Source organism: Vespula pensylvanica, chromosome 1, assembly GCF_014466175.1.
Source record: "Vespula pensylvanica isolate Volc-1 chromosome 1, ASM1446617v1, whole genome shotgun sequence".
Classification (NCBI taxonomy): Eukaryota; Metazoa; Arthropoda; class Insecta; order Hymenoptera; family Vespidae; genus Vespula; species Vespula pensylvanica.
In genome coordinates, this window is record NC_057685.1 from 9778724 (window position 1) to 9792902 (window position 14179).

A 14179-nucleotide genomic window follows, 5' to 3' on the forward strand; every position below is an offset into this window, starting at 1 on the left:
ATAAAGTTCATTAAGAATTAATTAATACTTACAGTTTATTGAAAATCATAGATGTATCTCTGTCGAGTAGATTTTATATCGATAAGTAATGATCCGGAAAACTATAAGATTGAATTAATAAATTTCAATCCCGAGTAACGAAAGAATATAACTACAAGATGAATTGGAGCATATACCCATCCCACCTTATTGATTAATTAAATTAAAAGCAAGAAAAATGCGGAAATTAGGAGAGAATCTTCGTAAGCGAAGAAGGAATACGGTGAACATATCAGTTATTGGATAAGTATGTCACGTAAGGATGGTGTGATAGACAAGTCGACACCGGAATTGGATCATAGGAGAATTCGGAAGAAAGATTGAAAATGAGAGAAAGTGAGACGAATGATTTTCAAGAAAGATATTTCCGCAACACGTTCCGAAACGCATACAAAATGCAATTGCTGATGGAACTCGAGAATGCACTTCGGTTTTTAGGAATAGCCCGACCCGTTCGATACTTATCCAAGATTTTCTTTTAATCACGTTAACCGATTTTTGAGCATATTTCTAAAAGAGTATGCGACTGCTGGCTCAAAACTCTATATTGTTAGGCATTAACAAAAGTCGATTACCAACCTTCGTAGATGTCAATTTCACGAGACTATTACAATTTAATGATGAAACGTGGAAAACGTCCAACGTGCTTTCGCCACACGAATCGACCTTTCCAAGTCTATTTACCGCAATATGACGCGCTTCAGTTCTATCTCTCTTCCTTACTTTCCTCTTTTTTCTTCATTTCGTGAGAAAATCCGTTTTATCAACAATAAGCAACGTAGCGAGCCGTTCAAATTTAGAGATGCAATTTGTTTTCGCGAAAGCATCGTTTTCGTTCCTCATAAATCGAAAATGTTAATGAGGCTCAGATGCCTCCATTATCGTGCGCGCAAAATCCCACAGGGCGTTAGATCCATTCTGCGATCAGATAACGTTCCGTTCAGCGTTCTCACCATCGATGATGCATAATTTAAAAAAAAAAATCTAGTTAAAAACTGACCACCAGCTTTGAGCCGATATAATTTCAAAAATCTCAATCACATTTTAGATTTTCGATGAAATAAATAATTAATATCTTGGGTTAGTGAAAAAATTTGATCGTTTCATTGAATAACGAAATACTTGTTCCTTTCTTCAATTTAAGTCCTATATAAAACAAATCAACGAAGATATCCTTTGTGAGAATAATGTAATTTCAAATTAAAATTTAATTATAAAGGAATATTTGCATAGATATGTAGACATTATCTGACTAGGTGAAAAACGCGAATCTAGTATCGAAAAGATGATTCTTTTAGCGAGAGAATATGCTTGGTTTCGACCGATTTAACCACTTGCAGTACCAGTGCCGAGATTAAACGGAACGTAAATGAGGATGCGCGGGCTACAAGCCCTGCGATTCGTGCATTTTTTAATCAGGACTCAGCCCGATTAAGCGCAATCTGACGGCCATTCTGATCACCCATCAGCATTGTTCCGCCGTAGGCGCTTACGCAGCACGTTGCGAAATCATTGTCCCGACCAAATAGAGAGAAGCGCTACCACATCGATTCGCAAAATCGCTCTTCTGTGAACTACCGTTGATTTTCCGAAATACGCTCGCTTTTCCTGTTGCCTACATAATATATGATCATCGTTTGTTACATTTAAGCGTGGCTGATCTCTTTCGTTTTATCGATTTACATTTGTTTATTATCTTAAGATGACAATCTAATCTTTAAAGTTTCCTCGAATTAGAACTTAACTTACTTTTGGTAATACAGAGTTTTGCGAAGAGAGCTACATAACTTCAATGTACTGCACTTGCTCTATTCCCTTTCCTCGCTCTTTCTCAGATTTAAACAACACGAGATTACTTCATAGTTTTGATCTATCCGAGAAACTTCAGCAGAGTCAGGTAGCTTCTTTCGATCCTTTGTTATATTTTCTTTTTTACACGCGCAACATAAGACGACGGAGCTTTCGAGAATCGCATAAGAGTGTTCATTACCGCAAGCAAAACAAGTGATCCGCTAATTAATATAACGAAACTCACCAGTGGACAAGAGACGACGATAACAACGTAAGGCCACTTCTGACTGCTTTTCTTTTATCAACAAACGACCTCTGTTTCATTCTCCTTTTACTCATCCTTCGCCTTCTTTTTCTTTTTCATCCTTTTTTTCAGAAGAGAAAAGACGAGAAGAGAGAGAGAGAGAGAGAAAAGGAAAGAGAGAGAGAGAGATGAAGAGAGAGAAACCAGAATAATAGGACTTTAATACAACGCACATTATTTCCTTATAAAGCACTATAATATATTCCCTTCTACTATCAAGAAAGCTTTAGTATATCTATCTGTCTGTCTGTATATTTGTCTCTTTCTTTCTTTTCTCCCTTCCTTCTCTTCTCTCTCCCCCTCCTTTAGCAATTTGCATTAGCTGAGCAAATTACGCAAAATTTATGTGGACTTGGATATAACATGAGCCCCATGGACTACCGGTTAATATGTATTCGTGGTGTACTTTCGTAGACGATACTTACATTCCTTATATACTTATATGCTATCGTGGACAGCTAATGTTCGCAATTATATCTCTCTGTTTCTCGCCAGCTCAGTTTCTGCCTTATGATATTATCCTCACGGAATCATATCTCCGATTTTCCTCTAAGAATATTCAAAAAGAGAAACCGTATTTGCCAAAAACAACAATTCATCTTTATGCAATTAATTCGAATTTTTAATTCTTTTGAATTTTCGAAATAATGACCAATAAAATTTTGCTATTTATTTATTTATGTAAAAAAGAATTTTGTAATATAAACGCATTTATTTTCTATTTAATTCATTAAATTTTTTTATTCAAGACATTTTCTAATGAACTCTCGTATAATTGTATAGAAATAAATTTTAAGTTTAAATCGTTTTAAGATAATCAAAATTGTAGTATATACTTTTATAAAAATTCTCTCTCTCTTTTTCACACAAACACACACAATCATTATACTCTCTAGTTCTTTTTTCTCTTCCGTTTTCCTCTCTGGTAAAGTAATAATCCTGCGTAATGCAATGGGTCAGACCATACGTAATACGTAGGCGTATGCAATATTTATCTATCAGTTTGATCAATTAGCTCGCAGCGTGTTCTTTCAATTATATCGAAACGAGAGAGTTGGGTCGAACGTAGAAAATTAATTGCTCTCACGACACACATTTAACGTTGGGTTCGTGCAGAAGAAAACGTGTAGAACAGTGGCGAGAAGGTAACAGAGATTCAACAATTTTTTTCATACCGACCGTGTTCCGAACGAACGATTACGGGTAGCTGATGCATCGTTCGTCTTCTTTCTATAGAACGTTCCCGATCCAACATGTGCACATTGCAGACACATGTACACACATATATACACTCCTCTTTTATCTCAACCCATTCCATACTTCTCTATCTTTATCCGTGCCGCACGACCTTAAGTGATCGTTAGTCGTGGCAAGCTAATGATCCTCTAATTAGTGCGTAATAGGATACGAGAAACGCGAGTATTGCAACTCGCACGAATCAACGTGCTACTTCTAACGACCCCATCGTGTTTGCGATTAGGTATTATCTTTCTATTTCCGTTCTATTAAGTCGCCATGCATATGTACTTTTATTCCAAAGCTATATTGAAAGATGAGATGCAACTTTCAACACGTTGTAAATCGTAGAAATCGTTCGAAGATGCGAGTCGATGTGGAAATAGATTCTTAGAAACTTTTTAACAGTCGCTCCAGCTGTAAATTACGTTTCTTCGCTTGTCCAATATTTTTGAAGTGAAAGGATAGAATAGTAAAGAATAATTGAGTGTCGAGAATTTTTAACGATAATTTTGATTTGCACGCGAGAAGTAAAATTTTTCTTTGTATCTGGATATTAAAATCGTCGAATTCACAAAAATTCACAACAAAAATGTTGATACGTGTTAAATAATTATTGTATAATGATGTCGTGAACTGACCTTTTTTCCGTCTAGCTCGTGATTACCCTGCGTCAGTACTTTGTCTACACTCGCAGGATCTGCAAACGTGATGAATCCGAAGCCTCTGTAACAAAAAAAATGAAAATGTTATCTTCTAGATTACAGATGCAGATTTTAGTATTATTATAAGTTATCGATATCACGGAAAATCTATGATGACAATAAACAAACTATAATTAATACAAGGTATTAGAAACAATAAAAAAATTATATATATATCTTTGAATAAAATGAATTAATTGGAAGAGAAAAACAAACAATCACGCTTCAACGTTTGTGAGTAAACTGTTTCGTAAGGACAAAAATGCAAGTAAATAAAACCAAACTGTGGAGAATGGGTAATGTCAACAATGACTCTATCAACAATGCGAAATATCACCGAACAATACGAAATATACGAAATATCGAGTTCGGCTCGTCTGTCGGATTTTATAACATTATTCGAATTTTCTTTTTTCATCCTCAATGATTTTTTCGTTGTTGAAAAGCAACGATAACATATTCTTTAGGCTAAAGATAGGCAATTTCTCCGCCTCGTGCCATACAGTCCCCAGCATCAATCTATTTCTCACTACTTATCTAAACTCACTAACCATCACTCCAGTCAACTATCTATAAATAGACAGAAACAAAAGCTATATAGCTCACCAGACGCGACAATGTCAAATAGTTGGAATCGTTTTCTCCCTGCTTATCGGAACAAGCAAACAGAGACGCGATTTTTAAAAAATGTTACTTTCTTCGCAAAAATCATATCTAAAAATGATTACTTTCCAAGAATAATATTTTAAGGCAATTAATAGAAAATCGAATTTTGAAAATCGAAAGCAATAATCTCATTTAAAAAATTTTTATCTTTCAAAGGAGATCTTAATTATTGAAATCGGATAAAAATTGTGATCATGAAAATTCATAACGTAAAGCTTTGCAAACGTATAGAAAGAGAAAATAAATTATCGTTAAATACTTGAGATACATTGAGTTGTTCGATTTTTTCGTTCGACTAATCAGTTTAAAGCTTTGTTTTCGTTAGATGTCAATTACGACGACAAAATCGTATGGCCGACAAATAAGACAGAAAACAAACAAAGCACGATCTATGATCGCCTACAAATTCGATGCAATAATAATACATTTGTCGGTTGCAATGTTTTAAATTCGACATGTCGATGTGACAAAGAAAATATTACAGAGATCTGTGCCAAAGTCATTCTGATCTACCGATATTTCACTAATCATATTGATGATAACTCGAATTCCTTATAAATATCGTACCAACACAGTAATGGTTGCTCGAGCTGGAGCATATATCTTTCTTCCTTAAATCGAAGAAAGGAAATTATGTCTTTTGTTCCTCTACTTTCCGCTGTGTATATATGGTAATGTATTGCGAAGTAGATCGTCTTTTTATTGTTTACGTCTTTATAGGCAGTTCCATCACTATGTGCATTATTGCTTTCGAGACAAAAACTCACCCGAGAGCAATGACTCCGGCACAGTATACGGAAGAATAATTAGTCGTAATATATGGAAATGTTTTTTTATCGTCGAATGACATCCGATGAAAATGAGGCCTAGCACGAATCATTGGCACAGATATATCTCACACACGTTTGTAAGTATATCCCTTTCCGTTATTCGTTGTGAATTTTTACCTCGCCTTTTTCCAATATAGCCAATTATATATATATATATATATATATATATATATATATATATAATATTATATATAATATTTTGTCACTATCATTATTAACATAAAATTTTTTCCACTGCAACGTCTTAGTTCCTTGAAAACTAACACTCGTGATATTCGTGCAGCTTCCATTTCAAATTTATGGAGAACGAGATAGGAAAATGTAAGACTCAACGGGTATATAAGACTATTTCTGGTAACATAGTGGCCCTTTTTCATATCCGGTGCAGTGGAACTCGCGTGTGCATGCAGATTCGCGCTCGCGCAAACGAACGTTTCCCCACAGCGAGATAAGTCGAGCGAATCGAGTACGGTGAAAGTAGTGGGAGAGGTTGAGGAGATGAAGGAGGAGAAAGAGGAGGACCGAAGTCGCAGCGCTTAAGTGAAACAAATATCGGCCGGCAAACGGGTCCATAAATTTAACGCGGGACAGCGTGTATACAGATATATTAAAAGACAGTTTGCGGAGCAAGGAAAGAAAGCAAGTACATATATGTGCATTTATGTAGGTGTGTATGTTTTGAGTGTATATGTGAGCATTCAGCGTTGCAGGCCGATAGAGTGGCGGCACAACGAAGAACGGGCGCAAAGCGGTTTGCATTTTTCATGCCAGGGCTGCCTCGGCAGTTATTGAAAATATTTACATGTTATTTATGGGGCACACATGCTTTAGGAAGCGAACATGCCAATCCCGCCTCTCGGACCTTTCTTCCCTTGCTATCGGCTTCTATATGCCTTTTTCCTTCTTTCTCTCTCACTTTTTCCTCGTCTTACATCCTCCATCTCTTTCTCCTTCAGTTTCTCGTTCTTTTCTTCTCTTTTTTCTCTCATCACAAGAAATATTCACTCGTTCGCGCTCGACAATCGCCTGGAGTATTCAATGAAATATTTTCTCTCATGCTCTAGTCTTTAAATCTTCGTTCGAGTCAGTACGACGTATATCTACCATCGTAGAAAGATAGAAGGATGATCAGAAAAGAAAAAAATAAAAGAAAGAAACTAGGAATAGAATTTGTGGTGCTTATTAGTTATTCCATAAATTTATTCCTTTTAACATCGATATTCCACGATTTAGCGATTTTGAGGCATCATTAGTTATGATAAAAGCCAAAATATATAAAATGTTTTTCCATTAACACTTCATGGTATATGGTATGTTTGATTCAACTATATTTGTACTTCTTTCTTTCAAGATACGTATGTTGCAACAACGAGATTATATTTTAAGACATAAGAATTAAGAATTAAGAAATAAAAATAAAAATTAAGAAATAAGAATTATACAGGAAACATCTGAAATAAGAATCATGTGAATAAGATTATTCTTTTCATAGATCTGTAAAGAGTTTGTTTTTTTAGATAGAAAACGGAGAAGAGAAGGTTCCTATTTTAGTTCCAATTGTAATGGTTCTTATTTTGTTAAGTAAATTATATATTCTCTCTACGAATACAACTTTCTGTTACGTTTATTTTTTATATCGTAAGAAAGATTGTATCTTCCTTCAATTATATTTTAATTGTTTATATTGTTACCTATAAAATGATTTAAGTAGACAGTATTAATGTGTTTGTCACCTTGAGTTGATATCGAGAGAATTAAATTGAAGTAAACCTTCCTAATTATTAATATTAATGACATTAATTATTTAAATTAATTAATATTAATTATTTTAGTTGATATTATTATACGTATATATAATTATGCCTTGGTTTGAGGCATTCATGGAATTCATAGATTGAGAATCCAAAAGCGTCTGATTAATTTGGTTTTCCGGAGCAGTGATGAAATCATGATCTGCATCTAGCTGCTTCCACTCGAGGACAGATTATATAATACCTTAATTAGGTAGGTGAGAAGGCTCATTGGTAGGTTTCTACAAATATTCATGGCTCGCTGATGAATCGGCCGGTAATATAGTTTTCTACGTAACCTAATAGTTAGGATCTAATAGTTAGGATCTTTCCATACATTTCTTTTCAAAATACTTAGAATAGCAGCTTTCAAATGCTTTAAAAAGGGTGATCAACATGCTAGTTTCCTGAAAATTGAAGGAAATACCTAATCGCTCTATCTTCTATAAAGAATTTTCTTTTTTCTTGTGGAAGCGATAAATCACTCGAACACATACGAAGTTTCTTGGTAAATTGTATGATGATCATGAATATATAGTCTGATGATCAAAAGTGGACAATGAGTTATCACTAATCACATATATTTGAATGACCGTTGCAATTCGGTCCTCCTTTGAGACCCCTCTGCACAGACCAACACACTTTATGTTGTCATTATATTATGTACAATCTCGAAAAGTAGCCAACGTCCAAAAAGATGACTACATCTTCGGTCATTGTGATAAGACACACTTTTAGGGGTACGTATTTTTATCTAACTAGTAAGTTGTATTGATTAAGTAAGGTTTGTATGATTTTAAATTAATTCAAATGAAATGATTGCAATATTACGGATTTTAGTTACACATTTTTTTATTAAATAATACTTAAATACGCTATGTTACCCGTTGAAGTTAAATGTATATAGTCCAATGCCTGATTGAACACTTTAAGAATTGAAAATATATAATATATTGTAACCGTACTTTTTTAAGGGTCATGATGTTATGAATTTTTATATAGGAATTTTCTATGAATTTTTGATCGACTGGCTATTTTAACTGACTCCCAGCAGACCCCAATACCCTTGATAAAATGAAGAGAATGGATAATTTGATTTATTGATAGAAATTTTTACTGGTACAGCTAGAGGCGAATACGGCAAAATCATATAAAAGAGCTTTAAATATTTAGTAAAAATAAACAAAATATGTATATTTCGTTAAAATCAGTAACTGTAACATTTATTCTGGAATATAAATTCTCGCCAAATTTATTTATTCACTGACATGTGAATAATTTACTATAACAAAAATAATGACTACGATCATTCATAATACGGATAATTTTATTACCATAAAAGACACGGATTATCTTCCTGTCTTTGTGCTTACGCTCGCGTTATCATTAGCAATTAATCGTTAAGCAGATGTTACAATATAGATATTATAGAGAACTCGCTGTGCTCTATATAAACTCATGCACCGAACCGATAGGATTGTATGGATACAGGATTTGCTAAGGAAGAGAAGTGTGATGAGTCGAACTTCGTCGTAGTATCTTCGCATTCACATTGATCGAACGCTCGAATGAAATGCGTCGGAGAGACACGCATAATCACTCGGTTAGTTTGACACGTAAGAGTTCAAAGGAGGACACTTTTATTAAGCAAGCTTGGACTTTATTCCCATGCTAGGTCATATGACATCATCTATGTGTATCTAGTCGCCAAGTAGATGGCATTCCCAACTCGTAATGATAACACGAAGGAGCGACGACAGAACACTTTTTAGTGAGCTAGGCAAATCTTCTGTGTTTACATGATGGTGAAATACGTGGTGGTGAAACGGAATATCGTTGGATTAGAAGATATGAAGATGTTAAATTGGATTACATGTAATACGACGTCATGATTCTAATACGACAATTATATAAAAAAAAAGTATAATAATAAATATAATCTAATGTGACAGATGTTCTTGTTTATCGATGACTACTTCGGCCATGGCCTCGATAAGTATTCATTTGTTATGAAATCGCGGTTGATCGGTGACAAGTTCGGTTTGGACTCGTGACTTTTCGATTTAAGACGCCTGTACACTCACCATACGATAGACAGTTTGATTACCGTACCAAGTCGGCTTTGATTTCTTGTTGTACAATTTTTTTTTGTCGCGAGATTTTTTCAGAGAGATGCGTCTTGATCGCAATGTATTGAAGCAGTTCTCTGAGCAGATTGGATTGACCTCTTCAACTCAAATCGATCGATATATACGAGGATGATTAGTACGTAATCTAGATAATAGGCGCGATCTATGAGAAAGTGGGAGTATTATAGATATAATTATATTGATCGTACGCATCTATGCTACCGAAATACGGCTATAATATAAATCAAGTGAGGTCATTGATTGCTAATAATTTAATTTGATGAATAAGATTTGAATATTTGAATATTTGAGCTTAAAAAGAACACTCAAATAGATGTGCTATGTTTAGATCGAAATATATGTATATGTATGATCGAAATATGTGTATGGTTGAGAGATTTTGTGTTAAACTCTCATGCGTCTAATCTGCGACTAAAAATAAGCGAATGATTATATATTAAACTAAGACCAATGATCGATATTGGTCTAATTCGACTTATGATAAGTGATGTTCATGCGAGCGCCGAAGAGAACACTTATTTGGGAGTCTAAAAGAACATTAGTGCTTTTTGGAAGGAATTTGAATTCTTTCATTTTCAGAATAAGTGGGATTCGATATCCTTATAGAAAGAAGCTCGTTTCTTAAAAAAAAGATGATTGGAGAAAATTCAATGAATGGAGCAATGAGGATTCAGTTAGTATAGAAAAATATATGTTAGTCCAAATGGTTTGAGGGGTAACTAACGGCAATGATCACTCAGATGTGTGGTGACTTATTACATGCCCTTGGCACTTGGACCTTACCCCTGGTACCACATGGCTCAGCGAGAAAAGTCTTTTTTATCGGGCTATAAATCAAATAAATTGATGGTAATAACTTATGTAATATCATTAGTCTTTCATGTAACCTTTTCTCTTTATGTTTCTAAAGTATTAAGTATAAAATTAAACTGGTCAAAAAATATAATAAGTTAGAAGTATTGAGAAATTTAAGTTTGAGAAAATTGAATGTTAATATGGGAATAGCATTAAATATGTTTAAAAAAAAATATTTAATAAATCACGAAATATACAATATAAATATATATGAAAGTATGAAAAAGTATTAAAATGAATATAAATTTTCATACATTAATACACTACCTTGTATATGAACAATATAATTAGTCTACATATTTATCTAATCAAGACAAGAATTTGTAGATTATAACAATAGAAACTTTAGCCCTGTTAGGCACATGAGAAATGAAATGTTGTAATTCCCATATTATCATCACTCTTCATACTTATGCTTAATCTGAAATAGTTCACATACGAATGTAATTTCAAAGGATTCAAGCACATCATTTTAAAAAACTATTTAAGTACTACTTAAAAATCTAATTTGAATTAGGCTACCTCACCTGTTCGGTAAAGATAAGTAAGCAAAAATCTTCAGTTACAAAAACTTTAACAATAGCGAAGACAAATTTTATTTTGTAGCTTTGCCATCGTTCACAAAACTGAATCGCAGTTCTATCGGGAGACCAGAGTACTTTTATAAGTAGTATAGTAGAGCCACCATTACGTAGTATCAGTATGTCAAAAGTTAAAGTGATTCCCATATTACCATCTTCTCCTCTGAAGAAGAAAAAAGAAAGTTTTTTATGGAAGATAGAGCTATTTGAGATTTCAAGTAATTTCCTACAAATTGCAGTACAGATAATCTCCTTTAAAAATTTTCAAAAAGAAGCGAATGGAAGAATCTATGAAAAGGGTAATCATTTTCGATTATTTCGAGCTGTATATCAGTCATTGGTCACAGTTCGATATACACATTCAAAGCTAGATATAACTCATATATATATATGAAGAGATCAATAAGTTTATTAAGAATGAAAAATATTACAATAGACATTACAGCAGGAGAAACCCTCGTCTTTTCTCTTGCTCGTTACGATGCTAGTTCGTTTTTTTTCCATTACTCGGCATCGGCAATGACGCATCTTATATTCTCTTACTTTCTATTACATAAACATATTAACACAACGGATTACTTTGTTTTTCAATGTCTATAAAGCAACATTAATAAACATTTTTAGACATCGTATATATTTGAGTTTATTCAACGCTTCAACATTCATTTTAACTATATTAACAGCAATCATTAGTCAGCTCAATATATACTTTCGAATGTTCAATAACCGACTATACATTCAACTTCAACCTATAACATAGTGTTAATGTGTTTTCTAATAAATAAATGTAATTGGAATCCGTAATAATATAATCATGTCAATCCATTTATAATCACACAATTCCCAATTCATTTAATATAATTTACTAACTAGATGAAAATATAATAGCCTAACATTATATCGCGGTAATCGTATCTCTGATATAATACATATCTAGTAAATCTCTTAATCCGTCTGCAATTTCAACTCTTTTTAAATATGAATTTGGTGAATGTTTAGACTATATTTGAAGCTTTTCGTGAACGAATTTTGAAATAAAAATTATGACAAAGGGAAAATCGAAGTGAATATAGTTTCAATACTATCTCTATCGACAATCTTCCAATAGAACTTTGAAGATGCACCGATTATCGCCATTGAATTCATTAATTTGTACTCGAGTCACGTATCTACGTGATTACAAAGATATTATCTGATTATTATTAAACGTTGAGGTATATCTTTCATTGTTAGAAGTAATAATCCTCACTAGTCATACGTATGTACGTAAGCGATGAAAGCAATGTATTTAATCGTTAGATAATTTATATTTATAGTTAGAAAACTAGGAGTTCTTTATAAAATGATAATCAAGAGAGGTCATTAATTCTTTCGATATTAGCGCGTATAGAAGTTAAAATAATAAATATTTGGAACAAGATTAGAAGTGAAAAAAAGAAGAAAGACGAATCAATGCTGATCAATTTTTGTTTTCAAAATAATCTTCCCGAATCTTTTTCGATACGAGTTTATGACCTACAAATTCATCAGTTCGTATCACTATGGATAATAATTTTTGTGTCTGTGAAAAGTAAACTAATCCGCGTGAGAGCAACGTTGCGTCCCTTTGTGTACGTGCGGAATTTTGAAATTGCTCGCTCGGTCAGCATACAACCAACTTCGTCGAGATTCGGTGCCAGCTAGCAACATCCATATAACAATTGCGACAAATGAACACTCGCTGAATCAGCAGTCGTTCAATCAACATTAAAACACTTAAATGGTGAAACACGAAACATCGTAAAGGACTGTGGGCACGGCAGTAGATAGAAGTATTTGCATATAGAGGAACCATTATGGCAAGCAAGCCACTTCATACATTTTTTAACATTTTTACATTTATGATGTCATTGAAGATAAACTCCTACTGTATCGCAAGCTTGAATCTATGAAGCATGAAAGGCAAAGGAGAGAAATAAGAGCTTTGACGAATCTGCCTGACGAAAGAAAGAGTTTATCAATTTCATCGATATTATCGGTGAAGATTAATTAGAGCTCGGAGGGGGGGCAATCGGAATTCGGAAGCCATTAGACGAGGAAAGATCGAAATCGAGCGAGAAGCTACTCTGCGAATGGCTACAGCGTTTTACGGGAAAGATAAGACTCGGAAGCGCTTTGAAATGAAGTTTGCTCGTTAAGTACGAGTTGACTATAAGTTCCTTACGTAACGGTGCTTTTCTTACATAACCCGATCGTCGCAAAGGAAAGGTTTTTAGGCATGGTTGCGACCTTCTACGAGATTTTTCCTTTTACTTTAATGGAAAAACTCACAGAAAATCACGAACACTCAACTTTACTAGCTTTATGTGAAATGTTTAAAAGGACTGTTTGTTGGTGAAATTATTACTTATCAATTTTAATGTGAAACTCGAAGGACATTGAAACGTTGAAATAAATGAATAAATAGTAATATTATTATATATATTACTAATATTAGTATTATATATACTTTCTAATATACTATTATTACTTATACTCTACTAATATTACTACTATATATACTTTCTTTCTTTTTTCAAGTTTCAAAAGAAATATTAAGAAATACGAAGACTTGACTCTTGTAAAGAAATATCTGAAATTCAAATTGTCGCTATATTTTAGATTTAAAGTTTAAGATTTTTATACAAGAGTAGCATGCGGATCTATCGTTCCGGGTTACGCGCGTTCCATACCAAGGCACTTGTCACGCAACCATTGTACGTGAATAATCTATAAAAGGCTGAGTAGAAGGATGGTAGCTGACGTGTCCCTTGTCTACTTGAGCACGGCTTCTACGATCCTCTACTTTTCATCCCTTATCTCTATCTCTCTCGCTCTTTTTCTCAGACACCCTTCCGGCCTGAACCACCCTCAGGCGCAGCCTCTCTCGTGTTCCTCACTGAGCCGACCCAGTCACGGAAGAGTCTCACATAAGGCTGACATGGTGCATTTGTTTGTCACGCCCTCTTCACTCATAGCAGAAGAGTGCTCTTCCGGTTTACGTAGGATCATCCAGGATACGTGCGAGGACGTGCTGGAAGTCATCGATGCCCGTGAAAATTAATCGCTTGTTGAAAAGTAAAAAAAGAAAAAAGAAAGAGAGAAACATATAAGGGTGCGTTCATTACGATCATGTAGCACAAAAGGGCAAGATTCAAAAAAGGGTAAGGAAAAGGGAAAAAGACAAAGAAAGAAGAAAGATGAAAGACAATTAA

The 14179-nt window shown here is 33.9% G+C and overlaps 1 protein-coding gene across 7 annotated transcripts in view; it reads right to left on the reverse strand.

Annotated features, from left to right (window-relative positions):
• The window catches only part of LOC122632890 (RNA-binding protein Musashi homolog Rbp6), a 583922-nt gene that overhangs the window by 236718 nt on the left and 333025 nt on the right, over positions 1-14179 (reverse strand). For all 7 annotated transcript variants that reach the window (XR_006327969.1, XM_043820192.1, XM_043820201.1 and 4 more), the window contains exon 4: positions 4012-4096. Coding sequence is in view for 6 of the 7 variants with exons in the window: in XM_043820192.1 (XP_043676127.1) it covers positions 4012-4096 (85 nt within the window). In the remaining variant the exon portion in view is untranslated. The remainder of the gene's footprint in view (positions 1-4011; positions 4097-14179) is intronic.